At 38.9% G+C, this 21,977-nt stretch overlaps 2 protein-coding genes across 9 annotated transcripts in view; both read right to left on the bottom strand.

The window, feature by feature from the left end:
- Nucleotides 1–1,122: 1,122 nt before the first annotated feature.
- LOC109133771 (uncharacterized) lies at nucleotides 1,123–1,596 on the bottom strand. The gene has a single exon (XM_019247561.1). It carries the CDS (start codon nucleotides 1,594–1,596, stop codon nucleotides 1,123–1,125), a length of 474 nt encoding a protein of 157 aa, XP_019103106.1.
- Nucleotides 1,597–10,559: 8,963 nt separating this feature from the next.
- Nucleotides 10,560–21,977, bottom strand: part of LOC104884291 (hypothetical protein) — a 32,590-nt gene continuing 21,172 nt past the window's right edge. For 7 of the 8 annotated variants that reach the window (XM_048637855.2, XM_048637854.2, XM_019247564.3 and 4 more), the window contains 5 exons: nucleotides 20,465–20,503; nucleotides 19,847–19,912; nucleotides 11,883–12,032; nucleotides 11,161–11,289; nucleotides 10,560–11,035 (listed from right to left, as the gene is read on the bottom strand). In XM_048637855.2, the coding sequence (XP_048493812.1) occupies nucleotides 11,018–11,035; nucleotides 11,161–11,289; nucleotides 11,883–12,032; nucleotides 19,847–19,912; nucleotides 20,465–20,503 (402 nt within the window). In that variant the 3' untranslated portion in view covers nucleotides 10,560–11,017. The remainder of the gene's footprint in view (nucleotides 11,036–11,160; nucleotides 11,290–11,882; nucleotides 12,033–19,846; nucleotides 19,913–20,464; nucleotides 20,504–21,977) is intronic. The other variant, XM_010668915.4, reaches the window with a different exon arrangement.

The raw sequence follows: 21,977 nt of genomic DNA on the forward strand, positions 1-21,977 counted from the left end.
AAGGGATTTTTTGCAGAAAACTCACCCACCGAGCATGCATTTTGTTGATCACTTTCTGGCTGTGAAGGAACTTTAGGGCCTGATGATCAGTGAAAAGAATAAACTCCCTCTGCACCAGACAGTGCTCCCACTGACGCAGTGCCCTAAACACCGCATAGAACTCCTGATCATACGTACTCCATTTCTGCCTTGCATCACTCAATTTTTCAATGAAAAAGGCCACATGCCTCTTCTCCTGAGACATAACTGCTCCAATACCTACCCCAGTGGCATCACATTCACACTTGAAACACCTTATCAAAATCAGGAAGTGCTAGGACCGGGGTCCGGGGCACTACATAGTTTGGCCTTAATCAAAGAAAAACTCCTATCCTGCTCATCTCCCCACTGGAACTTCCCTTTGTTCAGACACTCAGTTATCGGTGCGGTTATAGTACTGAAATCCCTGATGAATCTCCTGTAGAAAGTTGCTAGGCCATGAAAACTACGAACTTCAGTCACTTATGTGGGTGTAGGCCAATCTCAAATTGCCCTCACCTTCTCTTCATCCACCTGAATTCCTTCGGCAACCACAACAAACCCTAAGAAGAGTAATTTGCTGGTACAGAAAATGCACTTCTTCAGATTAATGTACAACTTATTCTCTTGCAAAACCTGCAGCACCTGAGCCACATGCTCCAGGTGATCTTTCTTGTTCTTGCTGTAAATCAGAATATCATCAAAATAAACTACAAAAGAACCAGTAAAAGGACGAAGGACTTGGTTCGTCAAGCGCATGAAAGTGCTGGGCGCGTTCGACAAACCAAATGGCATGACCAACCACTCATACAACCCCTCCTTACTCTTGAAAGCTGTTTTCCACTCATCTCCCGACCGAATACGAATCTGATGATACCCACTTCGTAGATCCATCTTCGAAAACACCTTAGATCCTGACAATTCATCAAGCATGTCTTCCAATCGAGGGATAAGGAAGCGATACTTGATAGTTATCTTATTAATGGCCCTACTGTCAACACACATCCGCCACTGATTTCCTTTCTTGGGGACCAAAAGGACAAGAACTGCACATGGACTCATACTCTCCCGAATGAACCCTTTCTGCAACAAGTTCTCAATCTGCTATCTCAAAATTTCATTTTCTTTGGGACTCATACGATAGTGGGGAAGGTTTGATAGGCTACAACCAGGAATCAAATCAATGTGGTGTTGTATGTCACGCATGGGTGGTAATTCCTTCGGTAACTCATCAACAATTAACTCTTTGAAACCCTCTAATATCTCTGATACTTCAACAAGAATGGGGTTTTCTTCCTTCTCAGCACCTAACAACCCCTTAAATACTATTAGGCAGAAAAATTCAGTTTCTTTCAAAGCATCATCAAGTTCCTTATCATTGTAAGTCATTACTAAGAAACTGGTTTTCTTCCCCCTCGCCTTATCATCAAAATTCAAAACAGGAGCCATGGCAATTTTATGGGATCCCCAAGTAAACATCATCATATTATCCCTTCCCCGATAAGTAATATCATTATCAAACTGCCAGGGCCTACCAATTGAAATATGACAAACATCCATATCAAGCACATCACACATTATGAAGCATATGCATGTGACCTGATCTCGAAAGTAATCATAAGTTTGTTTAATTTCTGGGTTTGGTTAATATTGAGGATTATTAAGATCTTTAAAGCCTCAATTTGTTCTAATCCAGGTGGTAATGAGAAAGAACAAGCACGGTTTTTCCTAAAACACTTCTTAAGCACCTTAATTAGGCTAATCTTTTGCTAATCCCCCTTTAAGAAAGATTAATTAATACTAATGATATCCTAATCATCATTAGGTATTGTTAATCAAGTTTAGTTGGTGATTAATTAGGTTAATTAGTTAAGCTAATCATGTTTAAAGCTAAGCTGTTTTGTTCTTCCTATGATCCGATTCTTCTAAGGCATTGAGGGAGCTCATTTTTCTGAAAACCCAAGGCCACCTCATGCTTAGAGTGACCTCATGGATGACTAGAAAGGCCATATGATCTTCACATGGGGCTTACAAGTTGTAGCAAATAAGAAAGGAAAGCTTGAAGGTGAAGGATGCTGAACCGCAACTCTAGGCGTTGGAACTAGTGCTACTTGTTCTGCTTTGGGCAGCCACTTTTCGTCATCATATTTGGGCGTGTGACCTATGGTTGGAAAGATCTTCAAGTGTAGGGAATCCTACAATTGGTTTCATGACAAAGTTCGCATCCAATCAAAAGTTATAGCCAAAGGAATGGAGAAAGGTCTTTCTGTCCGAGATTCCAGCAGCTTAATCATCTTTTAGGATATTTTTAATATATTTGTACTTCTTATTTTTCTGTTTTTTTTGGATATGTTGTACTATAAATAGTTTAATAGCAGAGTGTAAAATTTAAGCCTTGTTGAATGAAAATTGAGAGAGTTATCTCTTTTAGAAAACAGTTGTGTTTTCTGCCCAAAACCGGGAAGGTTTTGTTTATCTTCTAAATCTTTGATTGTATGCTCATCTTTCATTTAATTGAGGGCTAAAATTCAAAGTAGGTTGAATAATAAGTTGTTTCACCTTACTATTACCTTTGTTTGGTGGTTATTTTTGGTTGTGGAAGTGGTAGTTGTTCGTTCATTCGAACCGGTTTGATACAATTGTTCTATCCTTTGTTCTTTTCTACTTCGAATGCTCTTGTGTGCTAAATCTTTATGTATCATTTCGTATCAGAGCCAGGTTGTTTAAGAGCATTCAAATCATACTATAAACATCCTAAACTAATTCCCTAAACCTAAACACAAAGCCTTAAACACAAAACTGCCGGAAAACTACCAGAAACTTAACTCTAAAGTTTGAGGCTATATCTGATTCATTTCTTTGAGTTTTTAGATGTATGATAAGTTATTTTGGGGGTTCAGGAAGTGATTTTTATGATGGTAAATTTTGAGGCTCATCGGAGTTGATTTGCTATTAATCTGGGTTGGTTTTTCTTAAGAGGTCCAAAACTGACGATTTTTTTTTTTTTTGAGTTGTTCTAGTTCTTAAGCCATGGGTGCCTTATACCAGAACCATGAAAACACTCTAATTCCTAAATTTGATGGTTCACTTTGTCCATCCAAATTTCAAAAATGGCTTCACCAAGTTGATAAAGTTTATGAATGGTATGATCTTTCCGATTATGCTTTGATTGAACTAATCAAATTTTCTCTTAGAAAACATGCTTTAGAATGTGGGAAGACTTAAAGGCCAAGAGAAGAAGAGATGGAAAACAGAAGATACGCATTTGGAGTAAGTTGAGAAGCGAACTCGTGAAGGAGTTTTTATCATGTTCTTATCAAAGGGGTTGTAAATGTAATTCACGTGGGAGAGAAAAACTCGATCTTTGTGCTCAACAACTTCAAAAGTGTATTTGTCAATTTCAAGCGATAAAAGAAGATTTCCATCAACTTCAACAACCTTTTAGAGGCATTGAATTTGAAGTTACTAAAGAAATCATCCCAAATGAAGAAACAACAATGGAGGCCAAATTCATAGTGGAAGAAAAAGAGGAAGTGGTCTCTTGTGAAACGAAGGAAGCCACAATGATAGTGGAACTAGTAGAAGCACAACAACTCAAAAGTAAGAATTGAAAGAAGATTTCAAAGTTCCTATAATATTGTTTGAAAATTCTTGTTTTGCAGGTTTACCAAGGAAAGTTAAAAAATTTGATACAATTTTTGAACCTCTTCCAAGTTGGTTAATCCACACTTTTGGGGTTGAAGAACATATTGAAGATGAATGGAGACAAGAAGAAGAGATTGTTAGTGAAAGTTCAAGCTTTCGATGTCCAAAAAGCACTTACAAGATTCGAGGACGAATAATTTTTCAAGAAGGGGAGAATGAAGCATATGCATGTGACCTGATCTCGAAATTAATCATAAGTTTGTTTAATTTCTGGGTTTGGTTAATATTGAGGATTATTATGCTATGTTTGGATAGCAAGATTTCATTTCAAATCCTGGATTTGGATGAAATCTATTGTTTGGATAGCATGTGATTTGAAATTATGGAATTTGTCCAAATTCTTATTAAAAGCCTATATTAGTAGAATTTGAAATTCAAGCTATTACCTTGTCATTTGAAATTCTCTCCTCATACATATCCCAACTCCATAAGTAAACCCACACTTTCTAATATTTATTTCTCTCTCCTTTAGTAAACACACACTTTTTCTCTCTCCTCCATTAAACCTCTATTTCTTTATCCTCTATCAAACCCTCTTTACAAAACAGTGATTAGGAATTGAATTACAAACTTTAAATTTCAGATTTCAATTCCATTATTTGAAATGAAATACAAGTTTCCAAACACTACATTAAGATCTTTAAAGGCTCAATTGGTTCTAATCCAGGTGGTAATGAGAAAGAACAAGGACGGTTTTTCCTAAAACACTTCTTAAGCACCTTAATTAGGCTAATCTTTTGCTAATTCCCCTTTAAGCAAGATTAATTAATACTAATGATATCCTAATCATCATTAGGTATTGTTAATCAAGTTTAGTTGGTGATTAATTAGCTTAATTAGGTTAATTAGTTAAGCTAATCATGTTTAAAGCTAAGCTGTTTTGTTCTTCCTATGATCCGATTCTTCTAAGGCATTAAGGGAGCTCCTTTTTTTTATAATCCAAGGCCACCTCATGCTTAGCGTGGCCTCATGGATGACTAGCAAGGGCATATGATCTTCACATGGGGCTTACAAGTTGTAGCAAATAAGAAAGGAGAGCTTGAAGGTGAAGGATGCTGAACCGCAGCTCTAGGCGTTGGAAATGCTGCTACTTGTTCTGCTTTGGGCAGCCACTTTCCGTCATCATATTTGGGCGTGTGATCTATGGTTGGAAAGATCTTCATGTGTAGGAAACCCTCCAATTGGTTTCATGACAAAATTCGCATCCAATCAAAAGTTATAGCCAAAGGAATGGAGAAAGGTCTTTCTGTCCGAGATTCCAGCAGCTTAATCATCTTTTAGGATATTTTTAATATATTTGTACTTCTTATTTTTCTGTTATTTTTGGATATGTTGTACTATAAATAGTTTACTAGTAGAGTGTAAAATTTAAGCCTTGTTAAATGAAAATTGAGAGAGTTATCTCTTTTAGAAAACAACTGTTTTGAGGAACAACAACTCCAAAGCTTGTTGTTCCTCAAAGAAATCTGATGTGAAGTGTTTTAAGTGTCATGGTTATGGTCATTATCAAGCTCAACGCCCAAATAAAAGGGTAATGACTCTACTTGACATAAAAAACATTGAAGAATCACTTGAATATGAAGAAAACAAAGAAGATCCAAGTACACGAGCCTCCATTAAAGAAAGCATAGAATGCCTCCTTGATAAAGCATCTGCAACAATGTTAGAAACTCTAGTTTTATATTTTGAAACAAAATCAAAGGACTGAAGGAATTCCACCCATTTTGCATGTCTTGAATTGAGCTTATGTTGGCCATTGATCTATCCTTTGCTCTTTTCCAATTCGAATGCTCTTGTGAACTAAGTGTTTATGTATCATTTGGTACACAAGAGCATAAAAAACAATGCTCAAATACCAAATGATGCATAAAGATTTAGTACACAAGAGCATTCGAATTGGGAAAGAACAAAGATTAGAACAATGTATCAAACCGGTTCGAATAATTCGAACAACCACCACTTTCCACAAGCCAATGAACCACCAATCAAGACTAAACTATAACAATGAGCTTCTAGTTTAAGTCTACTTTGAGTTTTAATCACCAATTCAACGATTAGATGATCAAAGATACAAAGATTTAGAAGATAAACAAAACCATCCCGGTTTTGGGCAGAAAACACAACTGTTTTCTAAAAGAGATAACTCTCTTAATTTTCATTCAACAAGGCTTAAATGTTCACCTTGAGTCACTTCTCCAACCTTAAGTTCTTCTTCATCTTCGGCCTCCTCTTCGATTTCATCTTCTTTGTTTTCTTCATATTCAAGTGATTCTTCAATGTTTTTTATGCCAAGTAGAGTCATTACCCTTTTATTTGGGCATTGAACTTGATAATGACCATAACCATGACACTTAAAACCCTTCACATCAGATTTCTTTGAGGATTCTTCAACCACTTTCTTCCCTTTGTCCAAGACTTTCGAACTATCCCCTTTTGGAGTGTAAAGAGATGTATAAGGTTGCTTCACATTCGAACCTCCCTTAGTGTAGGAAGTTCCTCTCACAAATGTCTTCTTCTTCTTCTCCTTTAGATGTTTCTCCACTTTTAAGGCAAGCTTGAAGAGTTCATCCAAGGTAGAATAAGGTTGCAACTCCACCTTCCTTCGAATGTCTTTATCCAATCCTCCTAAGAAACGTGACATAGTTTGCTCCTCCCTCTCTTGAACATCTAGTTTCATCAACAATTTTTCATATTCATGAATATAATGTTCAACCCCTTTATGATCTTGAGTTAAATCAGAAAGTTGGTTATATAAATCAATCAAGAGTATAAGTGGAAGGTAAAAACTTCTCTTTCATTTTCTTCTTGAGTTTTATCCAACTCTTGATTTTAGGCTTATGATTCCTTGTTCTAGCTAATACAACATTCTCCCACCAAAGGGATGCATACCCCTTTAGCTTAGCTTCAGCAACTTTGAAAGCCTTAGCATCATCATACTCCTTAAGTTCAAAAATTCGATCACACCTTGAAACCCACTCCAAATAGACATCTGGATTAAGGTTTCCATCAAACTCATGAATTTCTAACTTAATGTCCCTAAAATCATCAATTTTTCGTGGCCTTGTCCTAGTCCCTGAAGTCTCATAGACAACTTCCTCACTACTATCATAAGCCACACCTTCATCCTCCACATTTTCTCTCATCACTTGTCCTCTTAACCCAACATCTCTCAGAACTGTCATCATGTTAGCCATTTGCTGAGATAAGGTGGTTATTTGATTTTCTACTCTAACCAACCTTGCTTCATTCATGTTCATACCTCTTCTAAACTAATTTTCTTCACCTCCACTCATGGTTAATGCAACCACAATGAATTCAACCACAAATTGATGATTTTAGGGACATAAGTTAGAAATTCCTGAGTTTGATGGGAACCTTAATCCAGATGTCTATTTGGAGTGGGCTTCAAGGTGTGATCAAATTTTTGAACTTAAGGAGTATGATGATGCTAAGGCTTTCAAAGTTGCTGTAGCTAAGCTAAAGGGGTATGCATCCCTTTGGTGGGAGAATGTTGTATTAGATAGAACAAGGAAACATAAGCCTAAAATCAAGAGTTGGATAAAACTCAAGAAGAAAATGAAAGAGAAGTCTAAAATAAGTTTGTTTAATTTCTGGGTCTGGTTAATGTTGAGGATTATTAAGATCTTTAAAGGCTCAATTTGTTCTAATCCAGGTGGTAATGAGAAAGAACAAGCACGGTTTTTCCTAAAACACTTCTTAAGCACCTTAATTAGGCTAATTTTTTGCTAATCCCCCTTTAAGCAAGATTAATTAATACTAATGATATCCTAATCATCATTAGGTATTGTTATTCAAGTTTAGTTGGTGATTAATTAGCTTAATTAGGTTAATTAGTTAAGCTAATCATGTTTAAAGCTAAGCTGTTTTGTTCTTCCTATGATCCGATTCTTCTAAGGCATTAAGGGAGCTCATTTTTCTAAAAATCCAAGGCCACCTCATGCTTAGAGTGACCTCATGGATGACTAGCAAGGCCATATGATCTTCACATGGGGCTTACAAGTTGTAGCAAATAAGAAAGGAGAGCTTGAAGGTGAAGGATGCTGAACCGCAACTCTTGGCGTTGGAACTAGTGCTACTTGTTCTGCTTTGGGCAGCCACTTTTCGTCATCATATTTGGGCGTGTGACCTATGGTTGGAAAGATCTTCAAGTGTAGGAAACCTTACAATTGGTTTAATGACAAAATTCGCATCCAATCAAAAGTTATAGCCATAGGAATGGAGAAAGGTCTTTCTGTCCGAGATTCCAGCAGCTTAATCATCTTTTAGGATATTTTTAATATATTTGTACTTCTTATTTTTCTGTTATTTTTGGATATGTTGTACTATAAATAGTTTACTAGTAGAGTGTAAAAACTAAGACTTTTTGAATGAAAATTGAGAGAGTTATCTCTTTTAGAAAACAGTTGTGTTTTCTGCCCAAAATCGGGAAGGTTTTGTTTATCTTCTAAATCTTTGATTGTATGCTCGTCTTTCATTGAATTGAGAGCTAAACTTCAAAGTAGGTTGAATAATAAGTTTCACCTTATTATTACCTTTGTTTGGTGGTTATTTTGGTTGTGGAAGTGGTGGTTGTTCGTTCATTCGAACCGGTTTGATACAATTGTTCTATCCTTTGTTCTTTTCTACTTCGAATGCTCTTGTGTGCTAAATCTTTATGTATCACATTACCTCTTCCTTGTAGTGTTTCCCTATGGAGATGGGAACTCTGCAAGTCATCGTCACCCGAACTTGAGACCCCTTGCTGACCCAGCCCAGGGCGTATGGTTTCTCATGTGGTGTTGTGGGTAGCTTCAAATACTCTACTAGCTTCTGGGACACCAGGTTCTCCGTGCTACCATTATCCACAATCAAGTTACAAACCTTGTTCTTAATAGAATAATGAGTTTTAAATAGGTTCTTGCGCTGGTCCTCCTCCCTAGAGGTTAACAGGACCCTTTGCAGCACAAAGTTAACTCGATCATCAGACTCCTCCTCAGCAAACTCCGCATCCGCATACTCATCATTCTCTCCTTCAAACTCCCCTCCATCTCCTTCTCCTTCTAAGAAAGCAGTGACTCTCCGAGCTGGGTAAACAATGGATCGATGACCCTTACCGTTACAACGATAGCAAGTGTCCCCACTAGGTTTCGCATATGGATTATTTTGCTTCTGGACAGGGACCCTTCCTTATGGTGCACTACTAGGGTCGACTTTTGGTGCAGACCCAGTCTCCTTATATATTGCACTCTTCTCCTTCTCGCTGTTAAACTCAAAGTTACTCTGGGGTGAGTATCTTTTGAATGGAGAGAAATTCCTAGGGGATTTCTCTATTTGCTCTGCTTTTAACGCCAAACTAGATGCCTCAGCCACAGTTCACACAGTTTGCAATCCCATTTTCTCTTGCAGTGAATTCTTCAACCCACTTACATAACGAGCCACCTTCTAGTTTTCAGATTCCCCTAAGTCATTGCGCTCTGAAAAATGCAGGAACTCCGTCGTATATTCCGTCACACTCCTCTTTCCCTGAACACATTCTATATACATCTTATATAGAATCTGCTCATAATCTTCTGGTAAAAACCGCTCCAACATCAACTGCTTCATGCGTCGCCATGTCTTAACTCGCCCCTTCCTTTGTCTCTGCCTCTGCATAACCAACTTGTCCCACCACACGGCAGCAGTACTCTTCAACATAACCGCCACCATATTAACATGTTTATTTTAAGGAACCTCCATAACTTCAAAGAATCTATCGACATCAATCTGCCAGTCAAGAAATTCCTCCACTCCCATAGTTCCATAAAACAACGGAATATCTGCTTTTACTCGATAATCATGTTTAAAAGAATTATTACTTTCCTCGCTACGTTCTTCAAAAACTTTTTCTTCTTTTTCAAAACTCGAACTATCTGCCACTACAGTTTGTTTGCCTCTCCCCTGTGGAGTTCTATTCTGTTCTCCCCTCCAGTCTCCTCCTTGTTTGATATTATTCTGCATGTTGTTCATTTGCGTAGTCAACACAGTCATTTGCTCGATCAGTGCAGTAAGGGCCGTGGTAAAAGTCGTGATAACCCCTTCAAGATCTGCCCTGTCACTGGTTCTCCCATGGTCTTCAAGATACGAAAAGAGACAGGAGAAGGCCTGCTCTGATACCACTTGACGCAGTCGAAAAATATGGAGAAAATCAAGCGCTAATCTCGATCAAGAACAGACAGATTTACAAGCAATAAATCTGTAAAAACTCCGAAATCCACCAAAAAATAGTAGGAACTCTGTGATATTATTAAAAGTCAAAAACTGCCTCCAAATAATGACCTAATAATGTTTAAATACTTAACACAAAAACCTGATACGAAATTAAGGAAATAATAAAATCCGAAAATAATTAAAATGTTAATTTCGGACCTTAAATGAACTCGGATGGCTTAAAAAGCCTATAGATCACGGCTACGCCGTGTGTTTGACTCGTTGGCCCGTCCGCTTCCAAAAAAGTATCATAATAAGCAATCGGACTCCGTAAGCCCGATTAGTAGAAATCATTTCAGCCTCTTTTGTCGAACTTCGTTATCGAACTTATCCGCCAACCTTCCTACGTCATACAAGCTATATATGAACTAAGAAAATGAATCTCCTTCTCAATAAATTAACTAAGAAAGTAAGAATTGTAATTTATATGGATAACAACTTTATTATGTCATTAAAAATAGTCTCAAAAATAACCCCCAAAATAAGAGTTTATAAGAAAATAAAACGGAGGTACTTCAAATTTCTCACCAAATGATAGACAAATATGATTCCGACAAAATATACAAAAGAATGAAAGATACAGTCGAAAGTACTTAATAAGAAATACTTTATTTTAATGGAGGACATATTTCAAAATTCTAACCTGACGATATACTCCAAAAAAAATTCTACCACATCGAAAACAATTTGTGCAATTCGTGGGAAATGAGACTATAACATGGAGACTTTGAGGTAAACCATACTTTTCAGATAACAATACCGAGACAGGAAGTAAGCACTGATACAAACTATTATAAAAGGTCAATCTCTTACTAAAAACAAGAAAAAAAAAGGAGATACATGTATGGAGGAAGAAAGACAAGTAAACTATGATTTTCACACAAATGTTCCTATGAAGTACGACTTCCAGAATACTGCTTTGTCTCCCCAAAGGGAAATGAATTGATGAAGGGCGCCCTGGGGGGGGGGGGGGGGGTTGTTATTGACATGCTGGCATATACACAGAACAGGTGTGCTGCTGAAAAAGCATGCTTTTTCATCTTTCTGGCTACGTACCTAGCACAGACTATTTGAGAACAAAGGGCAAATTAGAAAACAGGCATCACAAAAGTAAACACTATATAGAAGAAACTCCAAAGAATTATGCATACAGCCCCTCAGCATATATATATTACACAATTGTTCACTTACCAAATTAAGTATACGACTGGCAGCAGGCCGAGTGAACTTTCTTGCAAAGAGGAAGCAGGGTGATGGTTTACCCTTGCTACTGCACCATTCTCTTCGATTTTCGGTTTCATAGAAGATGTTATCTATTTCCTGCAGTTGTCTTGTATGTTTTAAAGATCTTAACGAAAAGTTTAACAGATACAATTACAGAAATTATTAATCGGTGAACAAAGAACAATGATACGGTTTCCAACATGGCCAAGTATGATTTCATATTGTCACGCACACGGCAAATCTAAGTGAAGTTTCCTACATCTTAATCACTGTATGTAGATACTCAATACTTTCCAATCAAAGGTAGAAGGCAAGAGCTACCAGGCTCACAAAACTAATGTTGCAGATGTCAGACCTACCCATAAACCACATTTTAGCACTTTATAGAGTAGTCAGGCATGTATATGGACCAGCAGGCACTCTATTAAGCATTTCAGGTGAAGCACACGACCACCGTAATACCTCTCAATATAATGTGGTGTCATGAGAACTCTGAATAAGACTTTGGAGCATCCTACTGTAAGTGAAACAAAGAACTCAACACAACATGAGTGAATCTTGAAACTGGCATGCAATCTCATCCTCGTAACATGTTACTCTAGCATCTTTAACAAATGGTTATAGAGAAAACAGACTTCATATGAGTAAGCAATACACAAAAGAGTAAGCAGATATGGAGTAAGCATTACCTTAATAGAGTGAATCAGCTGAGAGGTTGCATCTGAAAATTTGTAAGTTACTGGATGCCATCCACGTCTTTCATTGTCTTTAGAGACTGAAAGATCCCAAGCAGTATGTGTCAACGATCTTCTCGTAATCTCTTTTTCAAGCCCTTCTTGCTGAGTTTTATGAATCAGATTGTCAAAAATTAAACCCATGAAATTGATGCTAAAATTTTAGGTATGAAATGTACATGTCTAACAACGCAATAAACAGCTAAATATAGTCTTTATCATGTTACTTTGAAATTTCAGTAATTCCTTTTCAGAAAAATAAACATACTCAGCGATCCCTAGCCACCCTTAATAAAGTTTGTAAATTGGAAGCAATATTACTAGGTAATGCACATACAATCACCACAGTGAGCAAACCATTCCTCAACTAATCTCATAACAAATTTTGTGCAGTAACCATATGATTTGGACTTTCCTCATACCTCTGTTTTATTCAAGTCTCCGACAAAATCTCACCCTTTCCCTGAAAAAAATAAATAAAAAGAATCCAGCACTTCATCGCAATCCAACCCTTCCCCAAAGTTAGCACGAGCATTGGTCGATTTCAGCCACCACCATCACCATTAACTTATGACCATCACCGCGATCTACTGATGGGGTCACTAATGCAGGAACACGTTGAAGTCCTTCCTCTTTGAAGCGTCCTAGTTTTGTTAGGACTTCTAGTAGAGTTTCAGGCATGTTAAAATTGAACATATCATAGACTTTAAATATTTTTAGCTCTTTAGTGAACGGTCCAAATTATAATGGAACTCCTAGAGTAATAAGAAATCTAATCTTGTTACAAGTCTAATCTTGTTAAAACTCTAATCTTGTTAGAATTCTAACATTGTTAGAAGTCTATTTTTGTTAGAAATTTAGTCGTTTTATAGATCTTTTGCTTACAATGTTTTACTTTCTTTTGGAAGAAATATTGTACTTGTTTTAAAAGTAGGTACGATTTTTATTTTTAGGAGTTTGATTGCTTGTTATAGTTGGATTACAACTCTAACAGGCGTGTGGATTAGGAGATTAAATTTTGGTTTGTTTTCTTAGTTACACGTGGATTAGTATTCTCTTAGCTTAGAATTGTATTCTTTATCTAAAGCTATCTTGTTAATTAATAACATCTGATTATTGGTCTTGCGAACGTTAATTCGTTTTTAGAGATTAACTAAACCACATAAATAGAGTCTTATGGGATTAGTTTTCAAAACCCATTTACACTAAATTACTTATTATTTAATTATTTAATTTTCTTTAGGTTCGTATTTTTATCCCTTCCAATCATTCTAATTCAAGAATGAACTCAAATAATTATTTTTTAAAACAACAACAATATATCCCTCTTTTGGACGTTTTTGAGGGATTTATTTGATCCTACTGAAAAAAATTCAAACTTGCACTAAAAAACCTCTGATACCAAATAATATTTATCCAAATGGATACTAGCTTAGATCCTCACATTCTTCATTAACTAAGAGTTTTAATCCAAATTACAAGAATTCACTCACCTCTGGTTAGAATTACGAAAATTTAAGATTGATCAAATTAGCTTGAGTCACTAACACAATTAATTTAATTCAAATCACCTTACTTGTGGGCTTTAAAAAAAATACTATGGTTTTTCATGCTTGAGTTGCACTCACACAAACAAAGAAAAAAACTTAAAAACTCACACATCACATCTCAAAGTTGCAGTAGCAAAATACTTTATAAATAGCCTAAGAAAAATGTAGCAATACACTTCTTAAATAGCCTAAGAAAAATGTCGATCAAATCCTAAAGACTTTAAGAAATAAAAATAAAATCTAATAAACTTCCTAATACAAGTAGACTAAGAAAAGGAAACAAAACCTTTCGTAAACCATGTAGAAATATAAACAAATGACCATGCATTTGCAGCACACCACCCTAGTACAACTAGACACCTCATCACCGTGGGTGGGAGACCATTCCTACCTGATTTTCTGTACTGGAAATTCTCCTAATGATTGTAGGTCAGAGGGGGAAAAGGGAATGTAGTATAAATAAGAGCTGGACCAGTTGAGTAGGGTATCCAGAAAATTATCTCCTTAATATTGTAGTAGTTGTAGTAGGAGAGACTCACCTCTCGAATGTGAGCAGTTGTATGCCATTGTTGATCTTTTGATCCAGTTAATACAACATATCCTTACTGTTTTTGCCTTAATCATTTACTATTTACCTTATTGTGAAGTTTAGAAGGCTGGTTTACAGCAGTTGGTATCAGAGCAAGGTGATCGGTCATGGCTCCGACGCAACTACAGAAGGTGGAGCAGCTGGAACAAGATTTCGCTGGGCTACACGCTACTTTAAACGAGGTGATGCTGAACCAGCAGACCATGGGAGAGAAGTTGTCTGAAGAGATGGCTCAGATGGGTCAGCGCTGGGAAGGTAGCGTGGACCGAGACAGGGAAAACCACGACATAGCGTTGAATCTGATGAGAGAGGAGCAACGAAGATTTATGGCTGAGATGAGGGAGGTTTTCACAAACAATCGAAATCCTAATCAGGATTCGTCGGCCACCCACAGTGTCCAGCAACCACCACCATTTCAACCACCACATCACACCCCACCATTCTCCCCGCAACCCGGCTTTCCGCCACATCCACCACCCCATCATCACTACAACCATCCCACACCACCACCGAATCAGCCGCCCTTCCGACCACCACACTTTAACCCCCCCTTCAACCCAGACATAATGAAGAAATGTTTGTTCACCCACCCCCACAGATCCCGAACACCCCAGCAGCCACCGTGGGCAACTGATGTTTTAAAAAGCTCGACCTACCCTTGTTTGACGGAACGAACCCCGACGGGTGGATTCTCCGAGCTGAGAGATACTTTCGTTTTTACCGGTTGGAGGAGGCGGAGAAGGTGGAGGCCGCGGTGGTGGCCCTGGAGGGCGACGCCTTGCTTTGGTTTCAGTGGGAGAACGGGAGGAGAGAGATTACGAGATGGGAAGAACTGAAGGGGCTGGTGCTCCGGCAGTTTAGGCCGGCGGCGGCAGGGAGTTTGTATGAGCAATGGCTCGCCCATGAGCAGACGGGGGGCGTAGTGGAGTATCGGAGAAAATTCATCGAACTGTTGGCTCCTCTAGAGGGGATACCGGACGAAGTGGCTAAGGGCCAATTTATGAACAAACTGAGTGGTGATATTAGGGCTGAAGTGAGCCTCTTAAACCCGTCCACTTTAGACATGGCCATGGAGATGGCGATAAAGGCTGAAGATAAATTAAAATGGGCCGGCCCAAGAAGGATGGGGCCAACCCAAAACCGCACTCTGACCCATAACTCACCTCAACAAACTTTTCCTAAACACAACCCTAGCCCTTACAACTCTTACCCAAGTGGATCTAACTCATTCCAACGCTCAACTGCGTCTTCTCAACCTCACACTTCCAGAAACTTCAACCTCACCCATAACCTAACCAGCCGTGGAGGAGGAGAAATTCGAAGGCTGAGTGAACAAGAAGTACAGCAGAAGAGAGAGAAAGGCTTGTGCTTTAAGTGTGATGATAAGTGAAGCGTCGGGCATAAATGTCGCCGGCGGGAGCTGAGTGTGTTGGTTAGCGCGCAGGAAGGTAAGGAAGAAACGGCGGTTCCATTGGGGGACACGGAGGTGGAAGGTGAGGAGGGGGAAAACACCGAAAACCAGCCGGAAATCTCCTTGAATTCGGTTTTAGGGATCACTACCCCCAAAACCTTGAAGATGAGAGGTAGCATTCAGGGACAAGAAGTAGTGGTCATGATCGACCCGGGAGCTACTTACAATTTCTTGTCCAAGGCAACCATCCAGAAGCTGAACCTACCCATTACCCCCACCAAGGAGTTTGGAGTGATGTTGGGAACGGGCGAGGCCATTCAAGGTCAAGGTGAGTGTAAATCAGTTCTTTTAAAATTACAAGGCATAGAAATTATTGAAGATTACTTGCCTCTTGAATTGGGAAATTCTGATTTGATCTTGGGGATACAATGGTTGGAGAAGTTGGGTACAATGACCAACAATTGGAAAACACAAACCTTGAAATTCAACATAGGATCGGAGTTGATCACTCTAAAGGGGGACCCCTCGTTGGGACGGACCTTAATTTCATTGAAGAACATGGTGCGAACCTTGGTAAGGGAGGGAGGGGGATATTTGGTGGAGTTGAATCTATTGGAACGTGAAAAAAACCCCAAACAGCCTGATATCCCCAGTTTTTTAAGGCACATTATACACCATCAGGGGGTCTTTGAGTTGCCCAGTGGGCTGCCTCCTGCCTCCATACAGAGGGCACGAACACGCCATTTTGTTAAAAGAGGGCTGTGACCCGATAAGTGTTCGGCCCTACAGATATCCTCAGGTCCAGGAGAATGAAATTGAAAACCTCATTGACGACATGCTGCAAGCGGGCTTGATTCGACCCTCCAATAGCCCATTCTCAAGCCCAGTGCTTCTAGTAAAAAAAAAGGATGGGAGCTGGCGTTATTGTGTGGATTATAGAGCTCTAAACAAATCTACCGTCCCCCATAAATACCCCATTCCCATCATAGATGAGTTGTTGGATGAACTTAGAGGAGCCACTGTGTTTTCCAAGCTGGATTTGAAGTCGGGATACCACCAAATCAGAATGAAACCTGGGGATGAACCAAAAACTGCATTTCGGACACATCAAGGTCACTATGAATTCATGGTGATGCCCTTTGGCCTCACCAATGCTCCTGCCACCTTCCAGTCACTTATGAATGATGTGTTCAAACCCTATCTCAGAAAATTCGTGTTGGTTTTTTTTTATGACATCCTAATCTACAGTCCCACTCCCGAAACTCACAAAAAACACCTTGCCATTGTCTTGCAAACCCTAGCCCACCATCACCTCTATGCCAACCTCCAAAAATGCGATTTTGGGCGTGCTGAAATTGCATACCTAGGCCATGTAATCACAGCAGCAGGAGTGGCTGTTAATCAAGACAAAATCAAGGCCATGACTCTATGGCCCCTTCCACAGAACCTTAAGGAATTGCGAGGGTTCCTTGGGCTCACGGGCTATTACAGGAAGTTTGTGGCAGGATACGCCAAAATCGCTAACCCCCTCACACAACTCCTCAAAAAAGACAACTTCCATTGGAACCCCGAAGCCACTCAGGCCTTTGAAAGATTAAAAACTGCCATGACCTCTGTCCCCATTCTTGCACTACCTGATTTTTCCAAGACTTTCACAGTTGAAACGGATGCTTGCAGCTATGGGTTAGGGGCTGTTCTCAGCCAAGATAACCACCCTATCGCATTCTATAGCCAAACATTGGGGCCAAGGGCACGGCTCAAGTCTATCTATGAGAAAGAGCTCATGGCTATAGTATTGTCGGTGTTGAAATGGAGGCATTACTTGTTGGGCAGGAGGTTCACCATTAAAACGGACCAACAAATTCTCAAGTTTTTAATGGAGCAAAGAGAAATTGGGCCGGAATATCAACGGTGGGTCAGTAAGTTAATGGGTTTCACCTTCGACATTAGCTACAAATGTGGTCTCACCAATACCGTAGCGGATGCCCTTTCCCACAGCCCAGTTATGGAGTGCAATGAGTTGAGTACCACTTGCAGGTTTGCGTGGGATCAATGGCTTCCCCAAATTCAGCAAGATAGCTTTGTGAAACAGATCTCCCAAGACATCTTAGAAGGAAACCCCATTCCCAAGGGTTACACGCTGCAACATGGGCAGCTTTTGTACAAGGGCAGGTTGGTGCTACCTAAAAATAGTCCCTTAATATCCCTTCTGTTGCGGGAATACCATGACAGCCCTACAGGGGGGCATTCGGGTGATTTGAAGACGTACCAAAGATTAGCAGCTGAATTGTATTGGCCGGGAATGAGGAGGGAAATATGGAAGTATGTTCAGTCTTGCAGCATCTGCCAACGCAACAAACACTCTTCTCTAAGTCCAGGAGGACTTCTTCAGCCCCTACTTATACCCAATCAAGTGTGGGAGGACATAAGTATGGATTTTGTGGAGGGTTTACCTACATCTCAGGGGAAGGACACGGTATTGGTAGTCGTAGACAGACTCACCAAGTACGCACATTTCATCAGCCTTAAACACCCCTTTACAGCCCCCATGATAGCCGAAGTGTTTACCAAAGAGATCATCAAGTTGCATGGCACCCCTGGCCCTACCACTATTGTCTCGGATAGAGACAAGGTTTTCCTGAGTTTGTTTTGGAAGGACATTTTCAGAATGCAAGGTACCTCTCTTCACTATAGCACAGCTTACCATCCCCAATCAGACGGCCAAACGGAAGTGGTTAACAAATGCTTGGAGTCCTATTTGAGATGCTTTGTTAATGGTAAACCGAGAACTTGGAACAAGTGGCTTCACTGGGCTGAGTATTGGTACAATACCAAGCTTCACTCAGCCACCTCTTGTACCCCTTTCAAGGCCTTGTATGGAAGGGACCCCCCACATCTCACTAAGTACACCCAGAACCATACCTCACAGTGGAGGAGCAGCTGATAGAGAGGGATGCTACTTTGGATGATCTGAAGGCACATTTGTTAAGATCTCAACACAAAATGAAATTGTATGAAGATGGGAAGAGAAGGGAGATTCACTTAGAAGTAGGCGACTGGGTTTACTTGAAGTTGCAACCTTACAGACAAAGCTCCCTGGCTAGGAGGACTAATGACAAGCTGTCAGCCAGGTATTATGGACCACTCGAGATTTTGCAGGTGGGAAAGGTCGCGTATAAATTGCAGCTTCCTGAAGAAAGTCGCATACATCCGGTGTTTCACGTGTCCCAATTGAAGCTGGCCATTGGTAACAGAGTTGCAAACCCCATTATTCCACCTCAACTTTCACCTGAATTAGTGATGGAAATAGAACCTGAAGCTGTGCTAGACATCAGGTCAAACTCACCTCATCTCTCCAACCCTACTGAAGTATTAATTAAGTGGAAGCATCTACCTATTTATGAGGCAACATGGGAGGAGTTCACAGCTATCTCCAACAGATTTCCCACCTTCCACCTTGAGGACAAGGTGGCTCGTTGGGGGCGGGGTAATGCAGCACACCACCCTAGTACAACTAGACACCTCATCACCTACAAAAGGAGGGGCAAAAAGGGGTAGTGCGCCAGATACAAACAAATGAAGAGTGACCTGGGCAGGGCAAGCCAGATGGCACCTTAGTAGAGGAGCTGAGCAAAGTAGTGGGTGGGAGACCATTCCTACCTGATTTTCTGTACTGGAAATTCTCCTAATGATTGTAGGTCAGAGGGGGAAAAGGGAATGTAGTATAAATAAGAGCTGGACCAGTTGAGTAGGGTATCCAGAAAATTATCTCCTTAATATTGTAGTAGAGCTGTAGTAGGAGAGACTCACCTCTCGAATGTGAGCAGTTGTATGCCATTGTTGATCTTTTGATCCAGTTAATACAACATATCCTTACTGTTTTTGCCTTAATCATTTACTATTTACCTTATTGTGAAGTTTAGAAGGCTGGTTTACAGCAGCATTGTAGAAAGTACATGCACAACTCTTGTACTCTTTTTTCATGTAGGATCAGCAAACCATATGGGAAAACCCAAAGAAAGGCCTCACAAGTCACACCTATAAATTTGCTTACTACATAACATACAAAGGCTAACTGAGAAAAAAGCCCACTTAATATACAATTGACTTGATAAAATTACTAACAAATCTTTTACTATTTAAACCCGAGAATGAAAATTATGCTGCCACTAATCACGCATCATATCAAAATTAGTACCCTCTAATATTTTAGCATGACTCGACGCAATTATGAATTGTAGATACGTTTTAGGAACTTGTTACCCTAAATGTACACAATGAAATTCAAAGGAGTGCCTTTTCTTCTGAATATCATAAATTCTGCTAGACAATCCACTGCTCCAACTTTTTTGTAATATGAGCAACTTACAGCAAGTAATGTTTGGATATAATGTTCATCTGGTATGCAGTTGTGCTCCTTGGATGTATCAACTGGCTGCAATACATAATTTAAAGCTTAATATCAACAAAATTCAATGATCTTAAAAGACTGATTGTCACAAGTCTATACAAAGGGAGCACTACTGATTTGGCATGAAATTCATTGATTCTTAGTATTCACGTTTTTAGGGTGTAACTAAAATCAATAAACGTCAACTACTTGGTCGTGAAGATGCATTGCCATGGAAATTCACAAGAGAAATCTAATGTCAGAAACACATCACCAGATAATTAAACTCCTTGTACCAAATGAGTCGTAAAAGCACTAGTTCATGATCAAGTCTAGTCCTAGCAGACAACCAGTAGCATGAAGTGTTTATTGAGGATGAAATTTAGGTTACAACTTACAATTCTATAATTGACAAGATAAAGAAAAAGACAGCATGCACAAAAATGTACAGCTCCCTACTTACACTAATAGAGACACAACGCACTCGTCCACAACAAGGGGTTAGAGAGAATATACACAGAGAGCACGAAGCAAACACAAACACAAAGTCAGACTAACAAAGAGAAGAGGGCACATGGAGACAAAAAGTGCTCTTACAAAGGGTTGATCCCGCCAAAATTCTGGGAGTGACTTTCTCTGCACCATCAAGAGGAAACATTTGTAAGAGCCACAAACTTAGTTTGGAAGAAACAAGACACCAGACCACCTCTTCCCAAAACAAAATAATGGCAATAAGGAGAAACTGGCAAGAAATTTCATCCTAGCAATCACTATTTAGAAATCACTACCCTAACGCCTCACTGGAACAAAGTCATCAGTATCGTCCAATGTGAATACTTGTGGTAATGCCTTTTAATATCTTGATTAAATGATCTTAACTTATAGAATTACTAATTCTCCTTCAAAGCCTCTAGATAAAATTCTAACTCAAAGCGATAAAGTTTATACCTAGATGCAACAGGCAAGAGCATTGAGCCGACTCAAAATTTATAATTTAAACAAGCCTTCCAACCTTTCGGTGTGGTGTATCTTATCTAATAGACATTGGTGGGAAAAATTCTAGATTATCACTTGTGGATTACATAACATTGTATTGCTTACATAATGGCAGAAAAGTATTCAAAGAACAAATAGAAAGAACATTACCGAGTCTATGATTGATTTTATGGATTTATAAAGCCCAAATGCTGATTATTTTTGGCATGTCTTGAATATAAGAAAAAAGATAAAAGTTGGTCAATAACTTTAATTTGGGTTCATGATTTCCACTCAAGAATCGATGATGGATGACATGACTTCATTTAATATTGCAAGCTTAATCACATGAATTGTGTGGTGAGTTGATTTTAAGGCACCATTAACAATTTTATTCATGGACTTAGTGCACGGAGAGGCAATCAGATCATTGGATTTTGTAGATTTTTGTGGTTCCCAAGAGTGTCTTAGAGAAAAAAAAATCAATTATTAGAAGTTCTAAAACATTCGAAAATCTTTTTCCATCTTTCCTTTCTTCTATTTTTAGAAGTAAAAAAATTGTATTCACATATACTAAATTTCTAATACAGCGACGTAGACAGAGAATTATGATTTTATAAATATTAAAAGTGCACTTTGCAACTTGTTGTTTGTGTTAAACGAGTGAAGTTGAGGCCCTTTAACATATAATCTTTCTAGCAACAGATAAATGGTAGGCCTAGTTAAAGCTAAAACACGCATTTTCCTTTACTCTTAGCGGTATGTCCTTCAGATATAGTAAAATAATCCCTAATATCATAGTTTTGAATCCTATGGTTCATCCTTTGCAAATACGACTTTAATTTGTAGCTCATTATGTTTAATGTTACAAATATATAATGATACTAGAAATCAAAAACCAATTATCTGCTTCTACATATGCATCACATATTATCATGGGCTACTTTAAGCGATGAATGTGATAAGTTGTAATAGAGTGCGCTTTCAGCATTAATTATGTAGGTCCACTAGCAAATGCTATAGACAACCAATGAGCTTTCACCATTAATTACCTGTTTAATCTTCCATTGAGTGATCACATAACTTGCAAATGCTATAGATAACTAGTGACAATGTAGCATAATTTTTCAATGGA

Source organism: Beta vulgaris, chromosome 4 (assembly GCF_026745355.1).
Source record: "Beta vulgaris subsp. vulgaris cultivar EL10 chromosome 4, EL10.2, whole genome shotgun sequence".
Lineage (NCBI taxonomy): Eukaryota > Viridiplantae > Streptophyta > Magnoliopsida > Caryophyllales > Amaranthaceae > Beta > Beta vulgaris.

Bases quoted from the DNA above. Each gene is read 5' to 3' on its own strand.
- LOC109133771 (XM_019247561.1), bottom strand. From the start codon at position 1,596: ATGTGTGATGTGCTTGATATGGATGTTTGTCATATTTCAATTGGTAGG.